At 38.3% G+C, this 23,111-nt stretch overlaps 1 protein-coding gene across 1 annotated transcript; it reads left to right on the top strand.

The window, feature by feature from the left end:
• Positions 1–317: 317 nt before the first annotated feature.
• On the top strand, positions 318–21,696 carry LOC309833758 (cytosolic 5'-nucleotidase 1B-like; the record flags this gene model as incomplete). Its single annotated transcript, XM_082672191.1, is given in 14 exon segments — positions 318–347; positions 2,167–2,259; positions 2,587–2,748; positions 2,752–2,769; positions 3,379–3,516; positions 4,833–4,974; positions 4,977–5,207; positions 5,210–5,307; positions 5,610–5,777; positions 6,910–7,039; positions 9,700–9,822; positions 10,206–10,390; positions 21,365–21,518; positions 21,521–21,696. Coding segments are annotated over 14 exon segments (1,848 nt in total).
• Positions 21,697–23,111: the final 1,415 nt, after the last annotated feature.

Raw genomic sequence — 23,111 nt, 5'->3', positions numbered from 1 at the left:
ACTAACGTTAAAGAGATTTAAAAAGAAGGAAGCAGTAATACTGATATTGCTACATATTAAACATTTGAACACTGTTTAGACATTGATTCCTAAAAACCCAGACAATGGTTATGAGTGGATGCACACAAATAATACTATCTCTTTTTATTTTTTAAGTCACATATTCAGAGAGTCAGTTAGTTACTATGGAATCACATGTGATGTCATAAATTTGACATTCTAAATGCAGACCTAGACTGAACAACAGAAACAACAGGAAATGGAGCTGGGGGGAGGAAAATCTGCATAACAACAAAAGAATTTCAATAGTTAAAGAAATGAGTCAAACATCTCTGAAACAGAAAAAGGTCAGTGAATTGAATGTCCTAGAATCTTGTCAAAGAACTGAGGAAATGTAGATATCAGTCCCTCATTTGCCTCTGGAAATGTTCTGCAGCAATCGAATTTCAGATGATGATCACACACAGAGGCTTCTAAAGAACATGAAGAGTGGAGAAAAAGGAGATTAAATCATGTGGTATAAGTCCATCCAGTAAGTCAGCACTTATTGAGCAAATGCTCCTATGTTAGTGGTAAGAGGCGAAAACACAGTTGCTATCTTTGAAGAATGCACAACCTAGTAGGAAAGAGAATACATAAACAAAGTACAATTCAGTACTCAGAAAAAGTATGTACAAAAGACACAGGCAACACAGAGGGATGTTTAATACTGGGAACTTCTCCCAGGTCGTGCTGAGCTTGGTTCTGAAGAACACTGAAGGGAAAAGGAGGTTATAAGATATAAGGGTGGTATATAGACAAATACAAGTCATTTGGCAAAAACAGAACATAGAGATAGAGTGTAGCGTGGAGGGCACACAAGTTGGAGGTAGACAGGATACATCATGAGACTCCTGGGTCTCTCTAACCAAGCGAATGAAGAGTGTATCCAGAAATGAAGCATAAGCAGATTTACATTTTATAAATATCACCCTAAATAAATGGGGTAGATGGATCTAGAAGTTGAGAGGATTTAAGGCCATGAAATCTGGTCAAAAGCCACATTCTAAGAATGCAGACCCATAACGATCGGAGGCCTGGAACAGGAACGGAGAAGAGAGACTAGATTTAAAATGCAGACCCATAACGATCTGAGGCCTGGAACAGGAATGGAGAAGAGGGACTAGATTTAAAATATCTTTTGGAGTAAGCGACAGGACTTCATGGTGATAGTGTTGAGGGGGTTGATGGAAAGATTTTAGGACTAGTTCTAGGATTATACAGCTATGCCATTCTCTTCAGACATAGACTCAGTCACTCAACTAACATCAACTAGATTTTTCCTAGGTTCAAGGCACAGAGTATAAAGAGATTAACAGACTGCCCCTGAGCACTTTGGTCTATGCTAGAAGTTGAGCTCCTTAAACAGATAAATAACACTAATCTTGATTGCATTACAGCTACTGAATTGGCAGGAAACAATAGAAACACTGCTCTAATACAACAGTATTTCCTGCAGTTGAAAATGAAAACAAATATTTGAATAGATGTCCATGAAATAAGCCATTTTCTTCTGCTCCCCTACATGGTCTTCCCTATTAGTTCGTTAATAAGAGACCTCTTTTCACTGTTGATGCTATGAATAGTTAGAGAACATGAATAGAAGACATGCCTGTTGACTGATCTGTACAGGATTAAAGTGCTTGATTTAAAAAATCTATTATTGATGAGGCTCAGATCGACAGAAAATTGGTTTATGAATAAAACAAACAAGAGAAGTTTCAGTTCTATGGCAAATGAAAAAGTTCCATAAGTAGCAATCTTCAGAGTAACAGAGAAGTTGTTCTGCGTGAGCAGCTTCACATTTAACTCCAAGTCCTGCTGACCCCTGGGAAATTCTCCCACAGCATTTCCCATGTTACCATTTTGTAAATGATAAATGCTTTACGTCTCAAATCTATAAACCAACAAATTTCTATATTAAAAATCTGTTTGTATAGTTGTCTGATATATGTTCTTTTTACTCATGCTTGTTAGAACAGAGGAAAAATAATATCTATAATTTATATTTTTGATAGTGGCAAAGAGACAAATTTTAACTTTCATTTATCCTTTGATTCCCCAAACCCAAGGTTTCTAATGCCCCGAGATGAAAAATTAATAAACATTCTTTGTTTCCATATTAAGAATGAGACTGGACCGAGGTACTCAAAAGACAGCCTAGAAGCAGACAAATCTAGAAAGGATTCTGAGAAATCAGGAGTTCGTCTGAGCACTCAGGTGAGCTGACCTCTTCAGAGTTGGTGAGAGAATTAAAGAGCAGACAGCACAATAAAAAAATATTAGCGGGCAGGGGAGTTTGGGGAGAAAAGACTGAGATATCAAGATTTGTATTAAGGGATACCTAACGTCCTCGTGGCAAGGTTAAGAAAATACTAGAAGAAGCTGGCCCCTGCCTACCCATCCAGCACACATCCCAATGTTCATGCAGAATAAATGGTGTAGAAACCTCTGCTCAGCCTGTGGGAGGAGACTGGCCTTTGTTCAAATCAGGGAGGGAAGGGGAGTCTGGCCATCGCATTGACCATCTTCTGCACCATCTTTCAGATGAGGCGTGCAGTCATACCGCATCACTCGCTGAGATGCTGCCCCATGCGGGGTCACTCGTCGTGTAGACGCTGCCTTTGTGCAGCTGAGGGAAAAGTGCTTCTTGGCCGCTGCAGCACGATACGTATTTATATTCACATGTGCCTGTTGTGGGAGCAGGGCTAGCAGATCACCGTGATCAGGGTGAGCCGAGACCAAACTACTGACTTTGGAGGGGAGCTACAGGCAATCCGGGTGAGGGGAAGGATACGGGGATGGAAACTTCCACTTGCCTCTCCATGGTCTCCTCCATCCTGTTCCGCCCAAAGGCAGTGCTAGAGGGCGCTATTCCCTCTTCTGCAGCTGCCTGGGAGCCCCGCTACAGCCTTGTTGAGGTACCAGTGGCCTTCATCTTTGTAATCTGGTCAAAAATGTTGGGTATGTCTTTTCAGCATCTGCTAACAAGCTTATCCTTAAGGGCGGAAGTGGGGAAAAGGGAGGAAAAAGGCTCAACTCTACTAAGTTCCGCATAAGAGGAGTCACAGGTGAAAACCTATGAGACATCAGACTTGTTTCTTGGTTTTGGATGCTCTTCCAAGTAGATTCCCACTTTATTGCTCCTCACAGAAGTTAGGATTGGGCCAGAGCTAGAATAATACACAAGAGCCAGGACTGAATTACACGTCGTAGAGGGCAGGGGCCTTCTCACTGATCACTGCTATATTTGGCTTGCCATGGCTGTTTTGTAAGCATATGTGTGGGAGGACTCGGTGGTGGGGTATTACACTCCTGGGTCTCTTCTCTCCTTGAAAGGGATCACGAGAATTAACCTTGCTGAAGACAGACTCTCGAGGGTACCTAGTGAGAAATCAGTGGTCTCGGACTTCACGGAGCCCATCCACCAGAGCTCCATCAGGAGGTGAGTCCAGAAGCAAGAACACAAGTCTTAAGGAAGAGATGGGAATGAAAGGGAAGAGTACACGCCATAAGAATAATAATAATAACATAGATTGATGCTTTCCATGCGCCAGGCCCTGTTCCGTGTACTTTATATCTTTTAGCTAACTTAGCCCTCACAGACTCCCACCCCCATCAATCCCCAGAGTGAGAAAACCAAAACACAGAGTAACTTCCCTAAGATTTCACACTAGTAAGGCTCATAGAGCTAGATTAAAACCTAGGATCTCTAGGTCTATAAACTGCACATTGAATGATTAAACTCCATGGTTTCTCCTTCCTTCCTTCACACATTCAAAAACTATTCATTGAGTACCCAAGACTCAGAAGAGGGGGTGAAAATGTCAACAAAGGAGATAAACTGTTGAAGAGTATTAGGTTGTGTGATGCTTTGAGCCCTTAACTAGGCCTAGTCACATAAGAAGAAAAAGTTTGTTGTGAGAATTAGTTTTTGGATGCAGAGTGTGACACAGGCCCAGACACTGGGAGAACCAATCTATCTGTCTCTGTGAGGACTGGCTCAATAATCTAACCAAGAACATGCCCTTTGAAACGTGTGAAATAATCACAAAAACTGGAATAATATATGGATGCTTAATAATCTATCTCATACCTTAGTGCAGGAGTCCTTTCTCTAGAATGACTAGAGCCAGTTCCTATTGAGGAAGATGATTCTCTCCAACTGAGCTTCACTGGCACAAGAAGTTCTGAAGGTGATGGGGAGACACTTGATTCTCCAGCCTACTGACCTTCCCAGCACTCACTGCATTAATCACAGAGCAAATGTGGAGACGGATGCCCCTGAGGTGCTTTGCAGAGCCTTCTGGTGGGAACTTCTGGTCTAGCTGCTCATCAAGTTAACTGGAGGTCACAGATGGAGGCAGTGGCAAGCAAGGTCCCTTCCTCAAGCCTTCTGTCCTACCTGAAGGTCTCTGACTGAGCAGGTATATGTGAAGAAAGTGACAGAACTTTGCAAACTATGTGCCAGCTACCTAGGGGCAAGGAAGAGGACCTCTACCCTATCTACTCCAAAAGAAAAAAAAAAAGTGTGAGGTGCTGATGGAACAACTGGGGGGAAATGAAAGCAGTCTGTCTCTGGGTCCATGTAACAGAAATGTCTAATATATGGAGCCTTGAAACGTCTGAGCCCCTTTAAGCCCTACTTAAAGGAGCTGAGATGAACCAGGATTCACCTAAGAGCTGGGAATGGAACACAGAGAAGGGGACAGCTCCTTGACCCCGGCTGGGCAGAGGTGAGGACAGGGACCCTAGGCGGGCATCTAACTCAGAAGCCCACTTTCTTGCTCCAGTCCCCCAGTAGCTCCAAGACCTCCCGGACTTCATTCACCTCCCCTAGCCATCAAGAGTCACCAAAGCCGCTGTCAGCGCAGCGCTCGCCACCCACACCAACCATGCCGCTCGACTCACGTTCTTCCACGACCCCGGAGCTCCAGCTCCAGACGGGTCCCGGCGCAGCACCAAGATGGCTGAGAATTCCGACGCCTGGTCTCCCGGCCTGGGGCGGGAAATCCTAGCGGGCCAGAACACACGAGAGTTGCGGGACTCGCGAGATTCCAGGGACACGCACCAGCGGGAATATCCGCGCACGCCCCCCACTGAAAGGAAATCATATGCCCAGCGCAGGGCTCTCTACCCGTCACGGCTGGATCAAGACTGTATGCCTGACCCAGGCAACGAGAGGAAGAGGCGGACGAGGACGATGCCTACTGGGCATCCGTGAGAACACTGTACGAGAAGTCACCGAGCTGCTCGCGCCCCAGGCCGGTGAGCAGGGCCCGCCTCCGCTGGTACCCGGGTTGCCGCTCCACGCAGCCCCGCATCCGGACCTCTCTCAGCCTCCCTCCTGTCCATGGTATAGGGAAGTTCACCCAGCCCCCTGCTTCTCCTCCCTGAACCTACCCCTTGGCACAGTAGCCCCCAGAACCCAGCCCTTGGCTGTCTCCAGCATCCCAGTCCTCCAAGCCGGGACCCAAGTGTTTCCTTCCCACCCTGCCCTGGGATGAGGCCCATTCCTGATCCCTTTAGGTCTGTGTGACTCGTCCTCCTGTCGGTGCCCCTCTCTGCAGCCCAAACCCAAGCATGCCATCACCATCGCTGTGTCATCCCGTGCGCTCTTCAACATGGTGGACGGCAGGAAAATCTACAAGGAAGAGGGTCTGGAAAAGTACATGGAGTATCAGCTTTTCAATGAGAATGTCGTGCTGGCCCCAGGGCCGGCCTTCCACTTTGTCAAGGTATTCTGCAAAGCTGTCTTCGGCCTTCCAGGACTCTGGATGGCAGGGAAGGACTCATGCTAATCCCTGGGATCTCATCCAGGTTTCCTTATAATTCCTAATCCACCCTTGTCATTCTTGCCTTTTTTAAGTCTATCCCAGGTCAGTTTATATTTTCACAGAAGCTTCCACACGGTTGAGGGAGGGACTGCAGCCCTAGACTTGGAATGCTGAGCTTTCCCTAAGTGGAGTCCAAATTCTGAGACCTGTAACAGAAACTTTTGTCCTCTCCATAGAAGGAGCAGTAACGAGAAGCAATAATGAGTTTATGATTCCAAGCAGTAGAAATAAAACACCTCATTCAAATAAGATTAAATTCACTTTCGCTGCTCTTGCCCCAAACACAGCATATTAAGAAACTCAAGATGCTCTTGGCACTTAGGGGCATGACTTTAATAGAGAAAGTAAGGTTCTTGGAACTTACACTGAAATGTATAGCACTTATAGCTCTGATCCCCTATATAACTTATACAAATATTACACAATGACATCATAACCAGGCAGAAACAAATGACACCTCCACGTGTTGTAAGTAGAAAGTAGTTATGAGGCATAGTGGAAGCATGAGAGGAAACCACAAACCTATTCTAAAGACTCATGTTTTAAAAAATACACAAAATGCTCACTTTGGCAGCACATGTGCTAAAACTGGAACAACACAGAGACCATTAGCATGGCCTCTGCACAAGGATAACATGAAAATTCTTGAAGCAGCCTATACTTTTCACAATAAAAAATAATCATCAGATCAAGAAAGGCAGGTTTTATGAATCAAAAACAAAAATAGACAAACCATGAAAGGGTTAGCCTGATCCTATCTATGTACCTCACAGAAATAATTCTAGTAAACCAAATGTTGTAACAATTTTCAACAAACATTACCCATCTTTCAGTAAACATTAACTGAGGTCCTATGTATGCGAGGCTGAAAATACTGAAATGAATGGCATAACCCTGACTTAAAGGAGCCACAGTCTCTCAGTGAAGAGTCTTCAGGGCTTGAATTGGACACCTATGGGATCCTTTCTATCCAGACCCCCAACGCCCACTTTGCCTGGCCCTCTTTACGCACATTTGTGTTTGTAACCTTCAGGCACTGCAGCACGTCAATGCTAGACTCCGTGAGCTGTATCCTGATGAACAGGACTTATTTGATATTGTTCTGATGACTAATAACCATGCCCAAGTGGGAGTGCGGCTTATAAACAGCGTCAATCACTATGGTAAGTAAAATAAATACCGTGTGGAAGAACAGCTCGCTGCTCTGGAAGAAAGAAGCCATGTTATTTTGCTCACTGTGGCCTAACTAATGCAGTGTCTGATAGTGACACCCCCTTCTGCGTGAGGAATGTTTATTTGCCTATGTCAGAACAAGAGAGGCCATGTTCATTTTTAACTTCAGCACAGAGTTGGGCCCAAAGCTCTGGACTTAACTTGTCAAGTGTGAATTTCAAAGTCTTAATCCCAGGTCCTGCAATATATTTCTCTGTTTTATGTTTTTCACTTCTGAACTTGACTTCAAGGAGCCGTCAACCCAGGGCTTTCTCTGTGTGATCAGACTTCCTGCTCACCACAGACACATGTTAAAGGTTTAAAGGTTTTTACCTTTCCTTTCCACTCTTAACATCTGACTCGCCCCGGCTGCTCTCCCCACACATCAAATTCATACTCATGCCAGGAAACCTGTCTTTATTCCTTTACAGGGAAAATTGGTTTGACACTAGTCTCTTCATAGCATTTCCGTTAGTGTGTTGGTGACTTTAAGGGGAGGTCCCCATTTTTCCTCTTATGAATTTACCTGACTTCTTATGTAAGGACCTTTAGCCCATTTTCTAAGTGACATATCCAGTCTTAAGGGTATGTCAAGTCAAAATAAGGTTTAAATTTGGCATATTTAACTTCTAGGCTTAAATTAGGCATATTTATAAATAATCACTATCTATTACAAGTTATAAGTTTTATATTATATCATCCTAATTATAAGGCCAACGTCTTACTGATACACAGTTGAAAATATGTTTACCTTTCAAAAACGCAGTCTTCACAGTATTATGCTATGAAAAGAGAGAATATATATAAAAGCGTTGGCAGAGGTGAGTGGTGTAATCACTCAATAAAGGACAGCTATTATTTTTACAAGACAGCCTTATTTGATTTAGTAGGTGATGTAAGTCTACCTATCCCTCACCACACTAAGCCCATTGAGCTTAGTAGCATGAGAAATTCTACTTATTTACATACTAATACTGTTAATGAACAGATAAAGCCCAATCTTGCACAGCCTTGCTCATGGAATAACAACTTTTCACCTGAAGAGGTTAGTTACCTTCTCTCGGGGCTGAAGGCAGTTTGTATCTCCCTTCGCTGTGGTCTTTTTTATATTATAATTATCTGTCTACATGCCTGGCTCCTTAGTGAATTGTGATCTCCTTGAGAAGAGGGACGATGTTTTCACCATTTCTGAAGTCCCCAGTACCACCAAATAATTTCTGATCGTTAAATTAATATTATTTAAGGATTTGTAGAGTACACTTTTACGCCACTTATGCCCAATGTTGGTTTAAGTGAAAAAGTGAGAGTATTTCGTCCATACCACGGCAAACACTTCCACTTCAGCTGTGGATAGAGCCTATCCGCTCTCTTGGTCCATGCAGATGATAAACAACTGACTAGCTGGCTCAGCAACAACTGGCTCAAAATTCTGCTTTATGTCATCTGCAGCTGCCCAGTTTTATCATATATCCAAAAACACTTTGAATGGGTACATCGCTTATATACTTAATGTTATACCTTAGTTATTCTCACATCATTGGAACCATGGTTTGCTTTTATAAATAATCCTGTGCTGAGACCTTTCTACATAAATCTTTATCAGAGTTTCAGATTATTCCCTTAGGATAAACTCTTTAAAAAAGGAATCCTAGGGCTTCCCTGGTGGCGCAGTGGTTGAGAGTCCACCTGCCGATGCAGGGGACACGGGTTCGTGCCCCGGTCCGGGAAGATCCCACATGCCGCGGAGCGGCTGGGCCCGTGAACCATGGCCGCTGAGCCTGCGCGTCCGGAGCCTGTGCTCCGCAACGGGAGAGGCCACAACAGTGAGAGGCCTGCGTACCGCAAAAAAAAAAAAAAAAAAAAAGGAATCCTAGGTCAAAAGGTATAAGCTGCTTAAAAGCTATCAATACTTGTATCAATAAATATCAAATTACTTTCTAGACAGCTTGTACCAATTTACACTTGCATCCATAGTGTATGTAAGTGCCTATTTTACAAACCTCTCACCAACATCTAGTGGGTTTTTTTAACTGTTGTTGATTTGAAAGGCATTTAATGGTATATTAATGTCAGTCTGCTAATGATTGCATTTAAAATTTCAAGTCAAGAGAGACAATTTCAGACCTTCTGTTGTTGTTTTAGGGAAATAGTTTAAATGCTATCACTACTTGCTATTACTATTGTATTGTTACTAAAGAAATACTAAAATGGTACTTAAAAACAGAGCCACATCTTAACTGGCCCTCTCAACAAGTGAGGATGCTGTAGCTAAAGGAAAAGTGCGCTGTTCTAGTCTAGACAAGAGTCAATGTGAAGCACTGGGCTTAGACAGTCTCTATGTCTCCATTTCCTTTTCTGTAACGAGGATAGTAATGCCTGCCATAACCGCTGTGTGAGAGTAAACTAGCATGGCCTATCTGGATATACTTCATAAACCATCATGCACCGTTATATAAAATAGCCGAGACATTTTTCAATATTGGTACTACAAAGGTAGTTCTAAAACTGCAGTAGGCACTCATTTATTCCTAAGGTAACTTTCACTTGCATTTCCAGTAAGTATATTGTCTTTAGTCTCTGACATAACAAAGTCTTTCTTGCCCGATAATAGGATTACTAATTGACCGGTTCTGTCTGACTGGTGGAAAAAGCCCCATTGGCTATTTGAAGGCATATCTTACCAACTTGTATCTTTCTGCGGATTCTGAAAAAGTACAAGAAGCAATACAAGAAGGTATTACTTGGTTTCCTCTCTCTAGTTAATAAAGAGGTCTGCACTAGTGTTTCATTCCATTGGCCTTCACGTATGATTATGTGGTTTACGTCGTCGTTGGGTTTTCTGCTAAGGTGTTTCCACAAGTGGCAGCCCTTAAGTTTGTCTTTTAGAGCTTTCACCTTCATGGAGGTGGACATCTTCAGTGATTATCCTACACCCATTTTACACTTTCCCATCCCTTATAGAAACGGAGGCAGTACAAAGATGACTGTTTCGAGATGTGTGGTTGTGAAGAAGAGTTGTGTTGTCAGGTAATAGTGAGAGAGGAAATTCGAGGTCTGGGAAGACACTAAAACATATGGTCCTAAGAAGAGTATTAATTAATTCCAACGGTCTTCCAGGGATCGCCTCTGCAACAATGTTTGATGGAGCCAAAGACATGGCTTACTGTGACACACAGCTCCGTGTGGCCTTTGATGGGGATGCCGTCCTCTTTTCTGATGAGTCTGACCATATTACCAAGGAGCACGGGCTGGACAAATTCTTTCAACATGAAGCACTATTTGAGAATAAGCCTCTTGCTCAGGTAGGTTCAATGAGCTCTAATTAATTTTGATCTACTTATTTTCCAATATACCAATATATATATTTCTTCATTGTGATGACTTTTAAAATTTTTTAGGCAGGCCACTCCTCACTTCCAAACTTGTGGTTTTCTCCCCTTGTTTCATGAATTCCTCATTTTAAAGCATCTGCTGCCAACTTTTTTTAATTTTAGTGTTCTTTTATCTATCCTTTTGAAGTGTTTCTATGATCTTCTCATGAGAAAGAGTTCATCTCCTCCAAATTATGAGTAACAGAGGTAATACGGCTTACCAGTTAGCCATTTCTACATAATAGTTCTCAAAATAGTAAGGTTATTTCCAATAGGTCAGTAAACATTTGTTGAACCTCTCTGTCCATACCCTTAAACTCCATAAAGGTAGCACTTAATTGAGAAAAATCTGCAAAACTGAGAGTTTAAATTAAATCAAATAATGAGCTCCAAGCAAGTACAAAGTACAAACAATTAAAATTTTAGGTTTTTTGGAATCAATCCATGAACCGAAGTGTTAAAGTCATGGTCTAAAATGAACAAAACCTGCAATTTCTGAACCAAAGGAGATTTGAACATCAAAGTATTCTCCAAAATGAATATGAAATGATGGATCATTCAGTTTTAATCTATGAATCTTACCTAGGCCTTTCTTTTAAATTGGCCTTTTTTTTCTCAGCTCTTCTTGAACTTAAGATCTTAAATATCGTTAGTTTTATTACATTTATAAAAGTAGGAAGAGACTAATTGAAAGATGAAAGTTTTACTAACTCACCTCACATTACAGCAAGTGATATTTAAATTCTGTGTGTTTTTGTGTGTGTATGTTTAACTTCACAGTCCCTTCCTAAACAGCTTCTTTAGAAGTCTTGAGCTCATGTCAAAAAGTTGTTCAGTGTTAACAAAGTTTACTATTGAGAGGAAAACCCTTTGTTATATTTTGCATAAGTCTGCTTTGCTGAAATTTAGAGCCCATTGTACATTAGCCTTTAAGCATTATTAAAATGTTCAAGATCTCTAAAAAAGAGCACTTAAAAAGAAAAAAAAAACTTCAGAACAAGAATTATTTCAAGATAATCTTAAAATACCATTTTTTTCATCTCAGGGAAAGAATCCAAATTTCTTTTAGATTCTGTACTTATCAGTTCTTTTCTCCATATTTTAAAGCATTTTTCCCATTAAACAACTGAAATTGTGAAGTTCAACACTAGATATTGCAGGAATACCCAATGAATTCTTACTAAGCATACTTGTTTTCATAATGTGGTCCTTCTGACAGTGGAAAAATATGCTATTTTTCACATAGAAAGGGTAGCTTTCCTATAAAGACCAGGCTTCGCCAGATGTTTCCACTGATGAGAAGGAAGTTATGAGATATGATTCCTAACCAAGGCTTTCAACTATGTTGGTCATGGGGCTTATGGTTTCGTCATGACAATATCCCAATTGTCTCCAATGGAGGAGATCTGAGAGTCACCAGCAAATGGGACAGCTGGACAGGATTAATTTAGCCACTCTCATTGTAGCTTATAAAGCCTCCAGTGTGGTACCATGACAAGTAATGGATGTCTCCTGATTTGATCTCTATCTCATTTCACCATTCTGGGATAGTGATCTCTGTGTGTGTGTGTGTGTGTGTGTGTGTGTGTGTGTGTGTGTGTGTGTGTGTGAGAATCAGAATTGTTGAGGTATACTTTATATGTAGTATAATTCATCATTTTTAGTGCACGGTTCTGAGAGTTTTGACAAACATATGTGTACAGTCATGAAACCACCATCAAACTCAAAATACTCACAAAATTCCCTTGTGCTTCTTTGTAGTCATCCTAGCCCCCTATCCTCAGGATCTGTCAAACACTAATCTGATTTCTGTCCCTATAGTTTTGCCTTATCCAGGTGTCATATAAATAGAACCCCACAGGATGCAATCTTTCAAATCTGACTTATTTTACTTAGAATGATGCATTTGCGATTCACCTGTGTCATTCCCTGTATCAGTAGTGCATTCCTTTTTACTGCTGAGTAGTAGTCTGTTCTATGGATGTACCACATTTTTTCATACATTTACCTATTGGAGGATATTTAGGTCATTTCCAGTTTTTGGCATTTATAAATAAAACTACTTTAAGCATTTGCATACAGGGTTCTGTGTAAACACAAAAATCTCATTTCTCATGGGTAAATACCTCGGGGTAGGATTGCTATGTCACAGGGTAAGTATGCGTTTAACTTTATAGATAGTGCCAAACTATTTCCCAAAGTGGTCACACCACTTTGCATTTCCAATGAAAGATTTTTTGCTCTGCATCCTTGCCAGTATTTGGTAATGTCAGTTGTTTTTCATTTGTTTGTTTGTTTTAAGCTGTTCTGGTGGTTACATAATTGTATCTCATTGTGGCTTTAATTTGCATTACCCTAATGATAGATGATATTGAACATTTTATCAAGTGCTTATTTGCCATCATATTTATTCTTTGGCAAAAATATCTGTTCAGATCTCTTGCTCATGTGAATTGGGTTGTTTTTTTATTTCATTATTGAGATTTGAAAGTTCTTTGTATTACAATTCTAGATACAAGTCCTTTATCATATATTTGTTTTGCAAATATTTTCTCTCAGTCTGTCCTTGTCTTTTCACTCTTTTAATATTTTTCAGTGTCCTTCAATGAGCAGAAACTTATAATTTTAATGAAATTCAATTTATCTATTTGTTCTTTCATGAATTGTGCTTGTTATATCATATCTAAGAAATCTTTGCTAACCCAAGGCAAAAATTTCCTCCTATGTTTCTGAACAGAAGTTTTTACAATTTTATGGGGTTTTTTTCAGAATTATTACCTGTTTGAGTTGATGCATTTGTGCAAAGTATTAAGGTTCATTTTTACTACTTATGGATATATCTTGTTTCAGCACTATTTATGGAAAAGACTGGCTTTCTTTTCCTTTAATACAGGTATCTGTCCTTTTGCCAATATCACACTGTCTTGATTATCATAGTTTTATAGTCAGACTTGAGATCTGGTGGCAGGAGTCCTCCAAATTTGTTATTTTTCAAAATTCTTTTGACATTCTGATTCCTTTGCATTTGCATATAAATTTAAAAATTAGCTTGTCCATTTCTAGAAAAAAATCCTGCTGAAATTTTTATTGTGATTATGTTGAATTTATAGCTTAATCTTGGGAGAATAGATATTTTAACAATATCAAGTTTTTCAGCCTATGGACATAGTATATCTCTCCATTTATTTAGGTCATATTTAATTTCTTTCATCAGTGTTTTGTAGGTTTCAGCATATAGCTATCATATAAAGTTTATTAGATTCATACCTAAGTCTTTAATAACTTTTGATGCTATTATAAATGATGCTTTAAAATTTTTAATTTCTAATTTGTTTATTGCAAATACACAGAACCACAATTTATTTTTGTATTTTGACTTTGTATCCTGCAACTTTGTTAAAATCACTTGTTAGTCATAATAAAATTTGTGTAGATTATTTAAGATTTTCTACATAGACAGTGTGGACTGTGAATAAAAACATGTTTCCAGGGCTTCCCTGGTGGCGCAGTGGTTGAGAGTCCGACTGCCGATGCAGGGGACGTGGGTTCGTGCCCCGGTCCAGGAAGATCCCACGTGCCACGGAGCGGCTGGCCACATGAGCCATGGCCGCTGAGCCTGCGCGTCCGGAGCCTGTGCTCCGCAATGGGAGAGGCCACAACAGTGAGAGGCCCGTGTACCACAAAAAAAAAAAACAAACTTGTTTCCATTCTGTATGTCCTTTATCTTTCTTGCTTTATTACCCTTGCTAGTACATTCAGTACAATGTTCAATAAGCATTATGAGAGTGGACTTCCTTGCCTTATTCCCTGATCTTAGAGGGAGATCATTCAGTCTTTGACTCTTAAATATATTATCTACAGGTTTTCTGCAAGTTATCTACAGGTTTTTTGCAAGATGCCCTTTGTCAGGTTAAGGGAGTTACCTTCTATTCCTGTTTTGTTTTAGAGTTTTATAATAAATCCATGTTGAATTTTGTCATATGTCTTTCCTGTATCTATTGAGAAAAACATGTGGCTTCTCTAGTCTGTTGAAATATAAATTATATTGATGAATTGCATTGCTGGTATAAATTCAACTTGGTTATGTTGTATTATCCTTTTTATATATTGCTGGATCCAATCTGTTAAAATTCAGTTAAAAATTTTTTTTTGCCATTATGTTCTTGAGTGTTCTTTTCTTGTAATATCTTATAGAGTAATGCTGACCTTATAAAATGAGGTGGGTAGTATTTTCTCCCTGTCTATTTTCTGGAAGACTTTGTGTAGAGTTGGTATTATTTCTTCTGTAAATATATGGTAGAATTCTCCAGAGAAGCCATCTGGGCTTGGACTTTTCTATTTAGAATGCTTTTAACCAAGAGTTCAGTTATTTTTGATAGATACAGAACTACTGTGCAGATTATCGCTTTCTTCTTTTTCCTCTTCTGGCAGTTTATGAGTTTGTGTCTTTCAAGGAATCTGTCCATTTCAGTTAAGTCACTGAATTAACGAGCATAAATATTCTCTCATATTTTACTATTATGATTTTACTATTTTTAGGAACTTTAGTGATGTAGCCCTTTTCATTCCTGATATTAGTAATATTTGCCTTCTCTCTTTTCTTCCCCCCTTGTGGTCAATCATGCTAGGCTTTAACAATTTTATTTATCTTTTTAATAACCAGCTCTTCCTAAGTTTTTAAAGGTGATTTGAGGCTTCTTTTCTATAATAAACATTTAATACTGTAAAATTTCCTCTAAATGCTACTATAGTTGCATCCTACAAATATAGATAGGTGGTTTGTAATTTTTATTCAATTCAAAGTACTTTTTAATTCCCCGTAACTTTATCTTTGAGTTATTTATAAATGGGTTATTTGTGAAATTAAATTTGGAATTTTTCCAGATACCTTTCTGTTATTAATTCCAAGTAGAATTCTGTTGTAGTCAGATAATATGTTTTCTACGATTTCAACTCTTGAAATTTGTTGAGGATTATTTTATACCCAGAATAAATGGTCTATCTTGGTAAATGTTTCTTGTCTACTTGAAAAGAATGTTTATCCTGCTGTTTTGGGGTTGAATATTCAATAAGTATCAATTAGATTAGGTAAGTTAATAGTGTATTATTCAGGTTATATTGCCCAGGTGTTTAATATTGTCAGTGATTTTCTTTCTATTTCTTCTATCCACTATTGAGGAGGCAGCATTGAAGACTTCAAGTATAATTGAGGATTAATCTGTTACTCCTTTCAATTATATAATTTTTGCTTCATGTATTTCTAATTTCTGTTGTTTGGTACCCAAATGTTTAAGATTATTATATCTTCTTGGCAAATTAATCACCTTTCATTATGCAATGCCCCTCTCTCTGATATTCATACAGCCATTCTAGCTTTTTTTTCTTTTTTGGACTGATGTTTGTATGGTACAACTTTTCTATGTTTTTACTTTTAACCATTTATGTTTTTACATATAAAATATCTCCATATTTAAATTGGTTTTCTTGTAGATATTACATAGTTTCTGTTGTTTTTCTGTACAATCTGACAATCCCTGTGTTTTAATTGCTGTTTTTAGATCTTATTTATTTATTTATTTGCAAGTTGACTAAGTTTTATTACAATCAAATTCTTTCTTTACAATTGGTTTACTCTTTTAATTAATTTTTATTGGAGTATAGTTGCTTTACAATGTTGTGTTACCTTCTACTGCACAGCAAAATGGATCAGCCATACATACATATATCCCCTCCATTTAGGACACTACAGTGCATTAAGTGGAGTTCCCTGTGCTATCCAGTATGTTCCCATCAGTTGTCTATTTTATACATAGTATAGATCATTTATATTTAATGTGATTATTACTTTGTTTGGATCAAAATCTATCATCTTCTTTTTCTATTTGTTTCATCTTTAATTAACTTTAGTTTCTTTTTCCTTTTATTATTTTTGCTTTTGAATTTATTGTGTAGAGTGTATGCTTTTAGGATTCCATTTTATCACCACTATTGATTTATTACTCATTTTAGATTTTACAGTGGTTACCATAGGATTTACAATATACAACATCAATTAATCACAGTCTACTTTCAAACAGTATTATGCCACATCATGTACAGTGTAAGAACCTTACAACAGTATACTCTCAATTCCTCCCTCCCATGTTTTGTGATATTGGCATACGTTTTACTTTCACCTATACTATAAACTCATAATACCTTGCTACTATTGTTTATTTGGGTAGTCAGTTATCTTTAAAGTGAATAAGGAAAAGACAAAAATATGTCTTTTGCATTCATCTTCATTTTAACCATTTCCAAGAATCTTCATTTCTTTGTGTAGATCTAGGTTTCTCCCTGGTATCTTATTCCTTGTGCCAAAAGACCATCTTTTTACATTTCATATAGAAGTGATGTGCTGTTACCAAAGGCTCTTAGTTTTGTTTTTTTTTTCCTGAAAAACTCTTTACTCTCCTTCTTTTTTGAAAAATATTTTATTTTGACTGGGTATAGCTTTCTGCATTTACCCTATTTTTATTTCAGCACTTTACAGATACCCATTCATTGTCTTCTGACTTACATAAATTCTGAAAACAAATTGTTTGAGATTCTTATCTTTGGTCCTTTGTAAGTAATGTGTCTACTTTTCTCCGGCTGCCTTCAAGATTTTCTATATTTCTTTGTGTTTCAGCAGTTTGAATATGGTGTGTGTATATGTATTCCACAGTATTTTAATGCCCTGTTCTTTTTTTCCCCACTATTTTTTTCCCTTTATTTTCAGCTTGAGTAATTTCTACTGACCTATCTTCAAGTTCACTGATTCTTTTCTTAGCTATGTTGGCTCTATTAATGAACCCATTAGAAGCATTCTTCATTTCTGTACCACAATTTTTATTTCTAACATTTCCATTCAACCCTTATCTTTTCCGTCTCTTTGTTGAAATTACTAGTCTACTCATGTATGTCATCCACCTTTTAATACAGTTGTTAAGATATTAATCAGAGTTATTTTCAATTTCCTCTCTTACATTTATGACATTTAGGTCATCACTGCGTCTTCTGTTAATTACTTTCTCTTGAAAGTTAGTTGCTCTTTTAATTTATTTTTATTGTAGTCTCATAAATCTTTAATTAATTTCTAATCATAGTTTGTGGACAGTATAGGCTCTGGTAAATAGTATTTTTGCCTGCTAATAGGCATGGCTCCTCTTCTGCTAGCAATTAGTGTGATTGACTGAATCACCAAATCAGGCATTCAACTAGGTAAGCATTTTGTTGCTGCTGTTGTTACCTTCATTTCATCACAGGCTTCAAATTCCTCAGGTAGGGTACTGAAGAGTTTTTCATAACGTTCCTTTTCCATTTTCAGCTGTAGGCTTTCTCTTTGTGTCCATGCCTCATGGTGGCCTCCACATTGTTACCCTTCTCCCAACTGTTATTGTTTGTCTCTGCCAGCTCAGGTGGTGATGTGAGAGGAAGGGACATTCTCTGTTGTCCCAGGTTAGTCTAAATCTACGTGTGTACCCCCCTAGGTCTTAGGGATGAAGTTATATCATTGATCTCACCTTTCTTCCAGTGATAGGGGTGATATCTAATGGTCTGGGTCTCCTGCCCCTCTCCCAAGGGTGGAGGATTTTTCCTTCCCCTTCCCCCATAGCAGTAGATCTTTACCTGTTCCCTGGGGGTAACAGTGTTTGAAGCCATTCTTCCAACAGTTTAATACCTTTGTCCCCTAGGAAGTATGGGACAAGGTAGATCTTTAGTCTTTTCTCACAGTGGCAGCTGCTCCTCTCCTCCACGTCTGCATCACCAAGGACTCTATTCTTTCATTTTCCACCCTGTCTGCAGTCCTTCTCATGAGAAACTAGTGAAATCCATAGGAAAAAAAAAATCCTGTAAAACAGTGTGCATTTCTTGTGTCTGTGGCTTCCAGGGTTTCTATGTTCTCTCATTAGCCCATACTTGTCCTTTTCCAATTTGTTTTTTAAAATTACCTGAATTTTTCATACCTGCTTCTATGGCGTCTGGTATATCTTCCTTTAGTGCTCTGCAAAAGATGTGCCAGTTCTTGAATTCCATCTGTCCTTGAAGATTTTTCCATAATTTTTTCCCTTAGGTTTCATGTTAGTCAGTTGCCCTGCTACCTCAGCTCTTTCATGGGCTCAAGAAAAATTATGATGTTTCAGATTATCTGGCTTTTTCTTGTTGTTAGGATAGGAGTAACAGTCTTTCCAGCTTTCTACATCCAAGGTAATCCAAATGTTCTAAATCATAGAACTCCTCAAAAAGGTATTTTCAAGTAACTTTCCTTCATGTTTCTATATTTTTTCTTGATAAATTACATACATACACTACTGTACCAATATATAAACTGTTAAACATACCCCAAAATAGAAGAAAGAAAGAATGATATGGGTACCTGGTTTGAACATGGCGATATAAACTGACCAGGCCCTATTTATTCTCTTTGAAAATTACTCAAAACATCAGGGAGAGCCGTGTTCCTCTGTGTTTCAAAATCAAACTGTGAGCAGGGCGGCTTCTGCCAGCAGTCACTGCCCCCCACTTTGTTTCTGTGGCCAAAAAAGTAATAACAATAATATGTTATAGTTTTTTTACCTATGTGACTTTTTATTTGTTTTTTTCCTAATATGTGCAGCCTTAGACAAAGCAACATTAAACAAATGATCACATAGATAAGCCATGTTTGTGGAAAATGGTTTCCATGACAGCAGAGAAGAAGGGAGCTTCTGAATTGTGAAAACAAATCAATATTAAAATACTATCCATGACCTTTCCCCAGAATCCCTCTAATTTTTCCAAGGAAAACTAATCTACTTCAGAGATAAGTAATAAAAAGAGAACTAGCACAGAACATATGCAAAGATACTATGAGAAAAAGGCAGACACAGAAGAGCAAAATCTAATAACAGATGAAGAACTCTCACTAGAAACAGTTGCCAAAGTATAGGTAAAAACTGTGACTAAACATTTACTTAAAAGAAAGTTGGGTCATAAAGTGGAAATCCCCCAAATCAGGGAAGAGATAATAAAATGTTAAATGGTAGAACTCTGGAAATAAGCAAATAGAAAAATAATATTTTAGAGAGAAAAAAGACAAAAATAGGTCCTAGGTAAAGAAAATCCAACATATGCAAAATTAGAATACCTGAAGAAAACACTGAAATTATGTTATGGGGGTAGGAGGATAGGGTTGTGTGTGGTAAATATAAAGATGCAAACATATCAAAATATAAGTCAAGAAAACATCCTGAATTATCAGAATATTTTAATGGATACATTGAACTATTAAAGGTTAAAAACTAAAGGCCACATTATACTATAGGGAAATAAAAGAGAATGATCATCACTGAGACATGCCCTAGTAATATTATTTGACTTCAAAAATAAAGAAATAATTCTTTGGGCACCCTGCACACACAAGTGGGGAAAAGAAAATCAAGCTGTCCTGAGTCTTCTCCACAGCAGCACTCAGTAGCAAAACACGGTGGAGCCCTACTTATAAGATCATGTGGAGAGGAAATATAAATCACAGATTCTATATCCAGTCAAAAGCTCATTCAAGTAAAAAGGAAGCAGATCAACAGTTAAGAACATAGTATATTCTCAGGGATTATTATTTCCATAAGATATTCTTGAGAAAACTAATACAAGAGGACACATTTTGGCCAATATGTAGGTGACTACAAACACACAAAGGCACAAATGGGCATAGAATATATTTAACCATAGATCTAAAACTAAAACAACTGCAGGGATTAGAGTGACAGAAGAGAAAGCACATATTATATGCCCTAACAATGTAGAAATTATTTAACTATTAAAAACTGGAAAAATATGGAGGAAAAAGTTATAAGGAAGAGTAGGTGTACTGATATCTTCAGTTACAATAGCTGATCAAAGGATAAAATGTAAAGCTGAGAGACAGAAATATAAGAATCTTTAATAATTCAAATGCAAACACTGAGAAAAATGAAACAGTTAAAATCAAATGATTGAAGAAAAAATAGAGGATAAGAGAAAGGTGAAGAAGTACCCTAATTTCATTATTTTTCATTATAAAAAATAACAGATCCTGGATTTAAAGAAATAGAGGTCTGAGGGTACTATAAAAAGTTATAAAGGTAACCAATAGAAGGAAATAATACAAACCTTCCTAAATGTTAGAAGAAACACACATACACACAAGTTCAAATAAAAAAGACAGTGAACAATCTTTTGAAATCTTTAAACGTGAAAAATGAAATCCAAATTGTAATACAGAACCATTATCACATATATTTGTGATATCGATAAATAGAAATGGCCTAAAACTCAGCTTTTGTTTTAAAAATTAAGACTTTCAGATTGTATCACTTAGCAAAATCCAATTCTATGTTCTGTACTAGAGGTACAGCTAAAAGTAAGTGTTCAGAAAGGTTGAAGATAAAAGTGTGATGATATATAAAGTAACTGTACATATAGAGAAGACTGGATTCAAGCCAAGAAGGAATTGAACAAGATAAAAAAGTGCACTTTATAACGTTGAAATGTGCAGTTCACAAAAAGTAAATCAAAAGAGTAGTGCTTTTGCTGATTAACTGAGCTTTCAGAGTATCCCATTTTGCCATGGATAGTTTACGTCTGTTGCCCTGGTTCAACTTTTTATAGAAGCTTCTTTCACTCTTAAAATATCTGTGTTTAGATGATAAATTATATGGCCATCCTATGTTTTACTCTAGGAATGCAAGGATGGTTCCATACAAGGAAATATAATCACATAAATGCAAGGAGTTTCAGCATTGTATCACTGGTCTATACTGCATGTTTCATGCAGTATTATAAGTTCTTATAAACATCTGCTTTTTTAGCGTTCACTTCCTTTGGCTCACTGGATGACAGCTGTGACATATGTTCCTTTTACAGGGTCCCTTGAAAGGCTTTCTGGAAGAGTTAGGCAGACTGCAAAAGAAGTTTTATGCCAGAGATGAACGGTTATGTTGCCCTATCAGGACCTACCTGGTTACAGCTAGGAGTGCAGCCAGTTCAGGCGCCCGCTTGCTGAAAACCCTTCACCGCTGGGTCTAGAGATAGACGAAGCTCTTTTCCTTGCTGGAGCCCCCAAAGGTCCCATCTCGGTGAAGATAAGGCCCCACATCTTCTTTGATGACCACATGTTCCACATTGAAGGGGCACAGAAATTTGGCACCATCACAGCTCATGTACCTTATGGAATTAATCAAAAAGAGAACAATTAGGGATGGGAAGGGGAAATAAAGCAGTGAGTCTGGTATTACGGAAGCCACATCTTGTGGATCTCTAGGGCAATTAGGTATTTCAGTAGATTAGACCTCAGAACTTTGTTCATTTGGAAAGGTTTTCTCTTGAGTTTTTTAAAACATTTTGAACTCTCAAGTTACCTTCAAGCTACTTCTCTTGGAGCTGTCAATGCTGCTGATGACATTGCAACTACCTCTGTGTGTAAGTCATAATGATGACTCTTTAGAATAATTTTAGAACGTGAATCCTTGAATGCTTAAAGGACTATGTCAGAAGCCTACTTAGTTTTACAAAGCATTGCTCATTTATGGATGTTGGTAGCTAGAATGAATCATTACCCATCATCATTATAGAATAGTGGGTCTTCACAAGTGGAAAGAGAAGGGTTAAGTACACTCTTGAAAACTGGAGCTTTTTAGTCTGTTGCCTCTGTGAACAGCCTTTTAATCAATGCAAAAATGAAAATACCACTCTACCTGCCTGAGTATTCCAATTTTGACATTGCTTATTCAGAAATAAATCAGTTATTCATACAGGTTACTTTCATCTAAGATGAGCTCCAGACAGAACCTCCTGGAAGGGTTCTTTGAAGCTTATTTCCTGAGTTCATTGCCTCTGGACTACAAGGCTTCATATTTGAAGTCTCTGGCTTTGGGCCCCCCAGGTAGTCCAATGTTTATATGGGGAAAAAAAGCCTTGGCTACCACTTCAAAATGTGACATGAAGTAAGTGTAGTATCCTAGCCTTTATTGTTGTGATTTTTGTTTTGTTTTCAAAAAAAAACATTGATTGGTTATTAACCATAACCTACTACATTAGGAACAACAAGCTAGTTATTTTCAGATGTTACCTCATTTTCTCATCAAACCAAACTTTCGTGACATAATATCAATATTATTACCTTCCTTTTTTTTAATCAATGAAGAAGCTAAAATTCAAAAAGATTAAGTAGCTTGTCCAAGGATGTGCAGGTAATAAATGGTAGGACTAAGATTCAAATTTAGATCTCACTTCAAAAGCTATATGCTGAAAAAAAAAAGAAAAAGCTATATGCTGTCTATCTTCCCTTCCTCACACCCTGGCTTGCTCCTTCTCGTCCCATCTCCATCTCTACCCCACCCACATATACATATTCCACCCCGGTTCTAGTTAAAGCATCCCACTGCTGACACACATCTTTTGATCTGCTTCCTAATTTGATGTAAGGCAGTCCAAAATATATCCGTCATGACACTTACTGAGTACCTACTGTTTTCTACGCATTCCCCAAGATAAAGGCCACAAGAGAGACTCAGACATAATCCCATCCTTTAACAATCCCTTAGAAGTCAAATGTGCAAGCTCAAATAGCCAACATGAGAGGGCTGGTTGTCCTCAGTGTCAAGAGAGGGTC

The sequence above is a fragment of the Grampus griseus genome (genome assembly GCF_964374135.1).
Source record: "Grampus griseus genome assembly, chromosome: 15".
Classification (NCBI taxonomy): Eukaryota; Metazoa; Chordata; class Mammalia; order Artiodactyla; family Delphinidae; genus Grampus; species Grampus griseus.
This window is presented reverse-complemented; position numbering and strand designations above follow the sequence as displayed.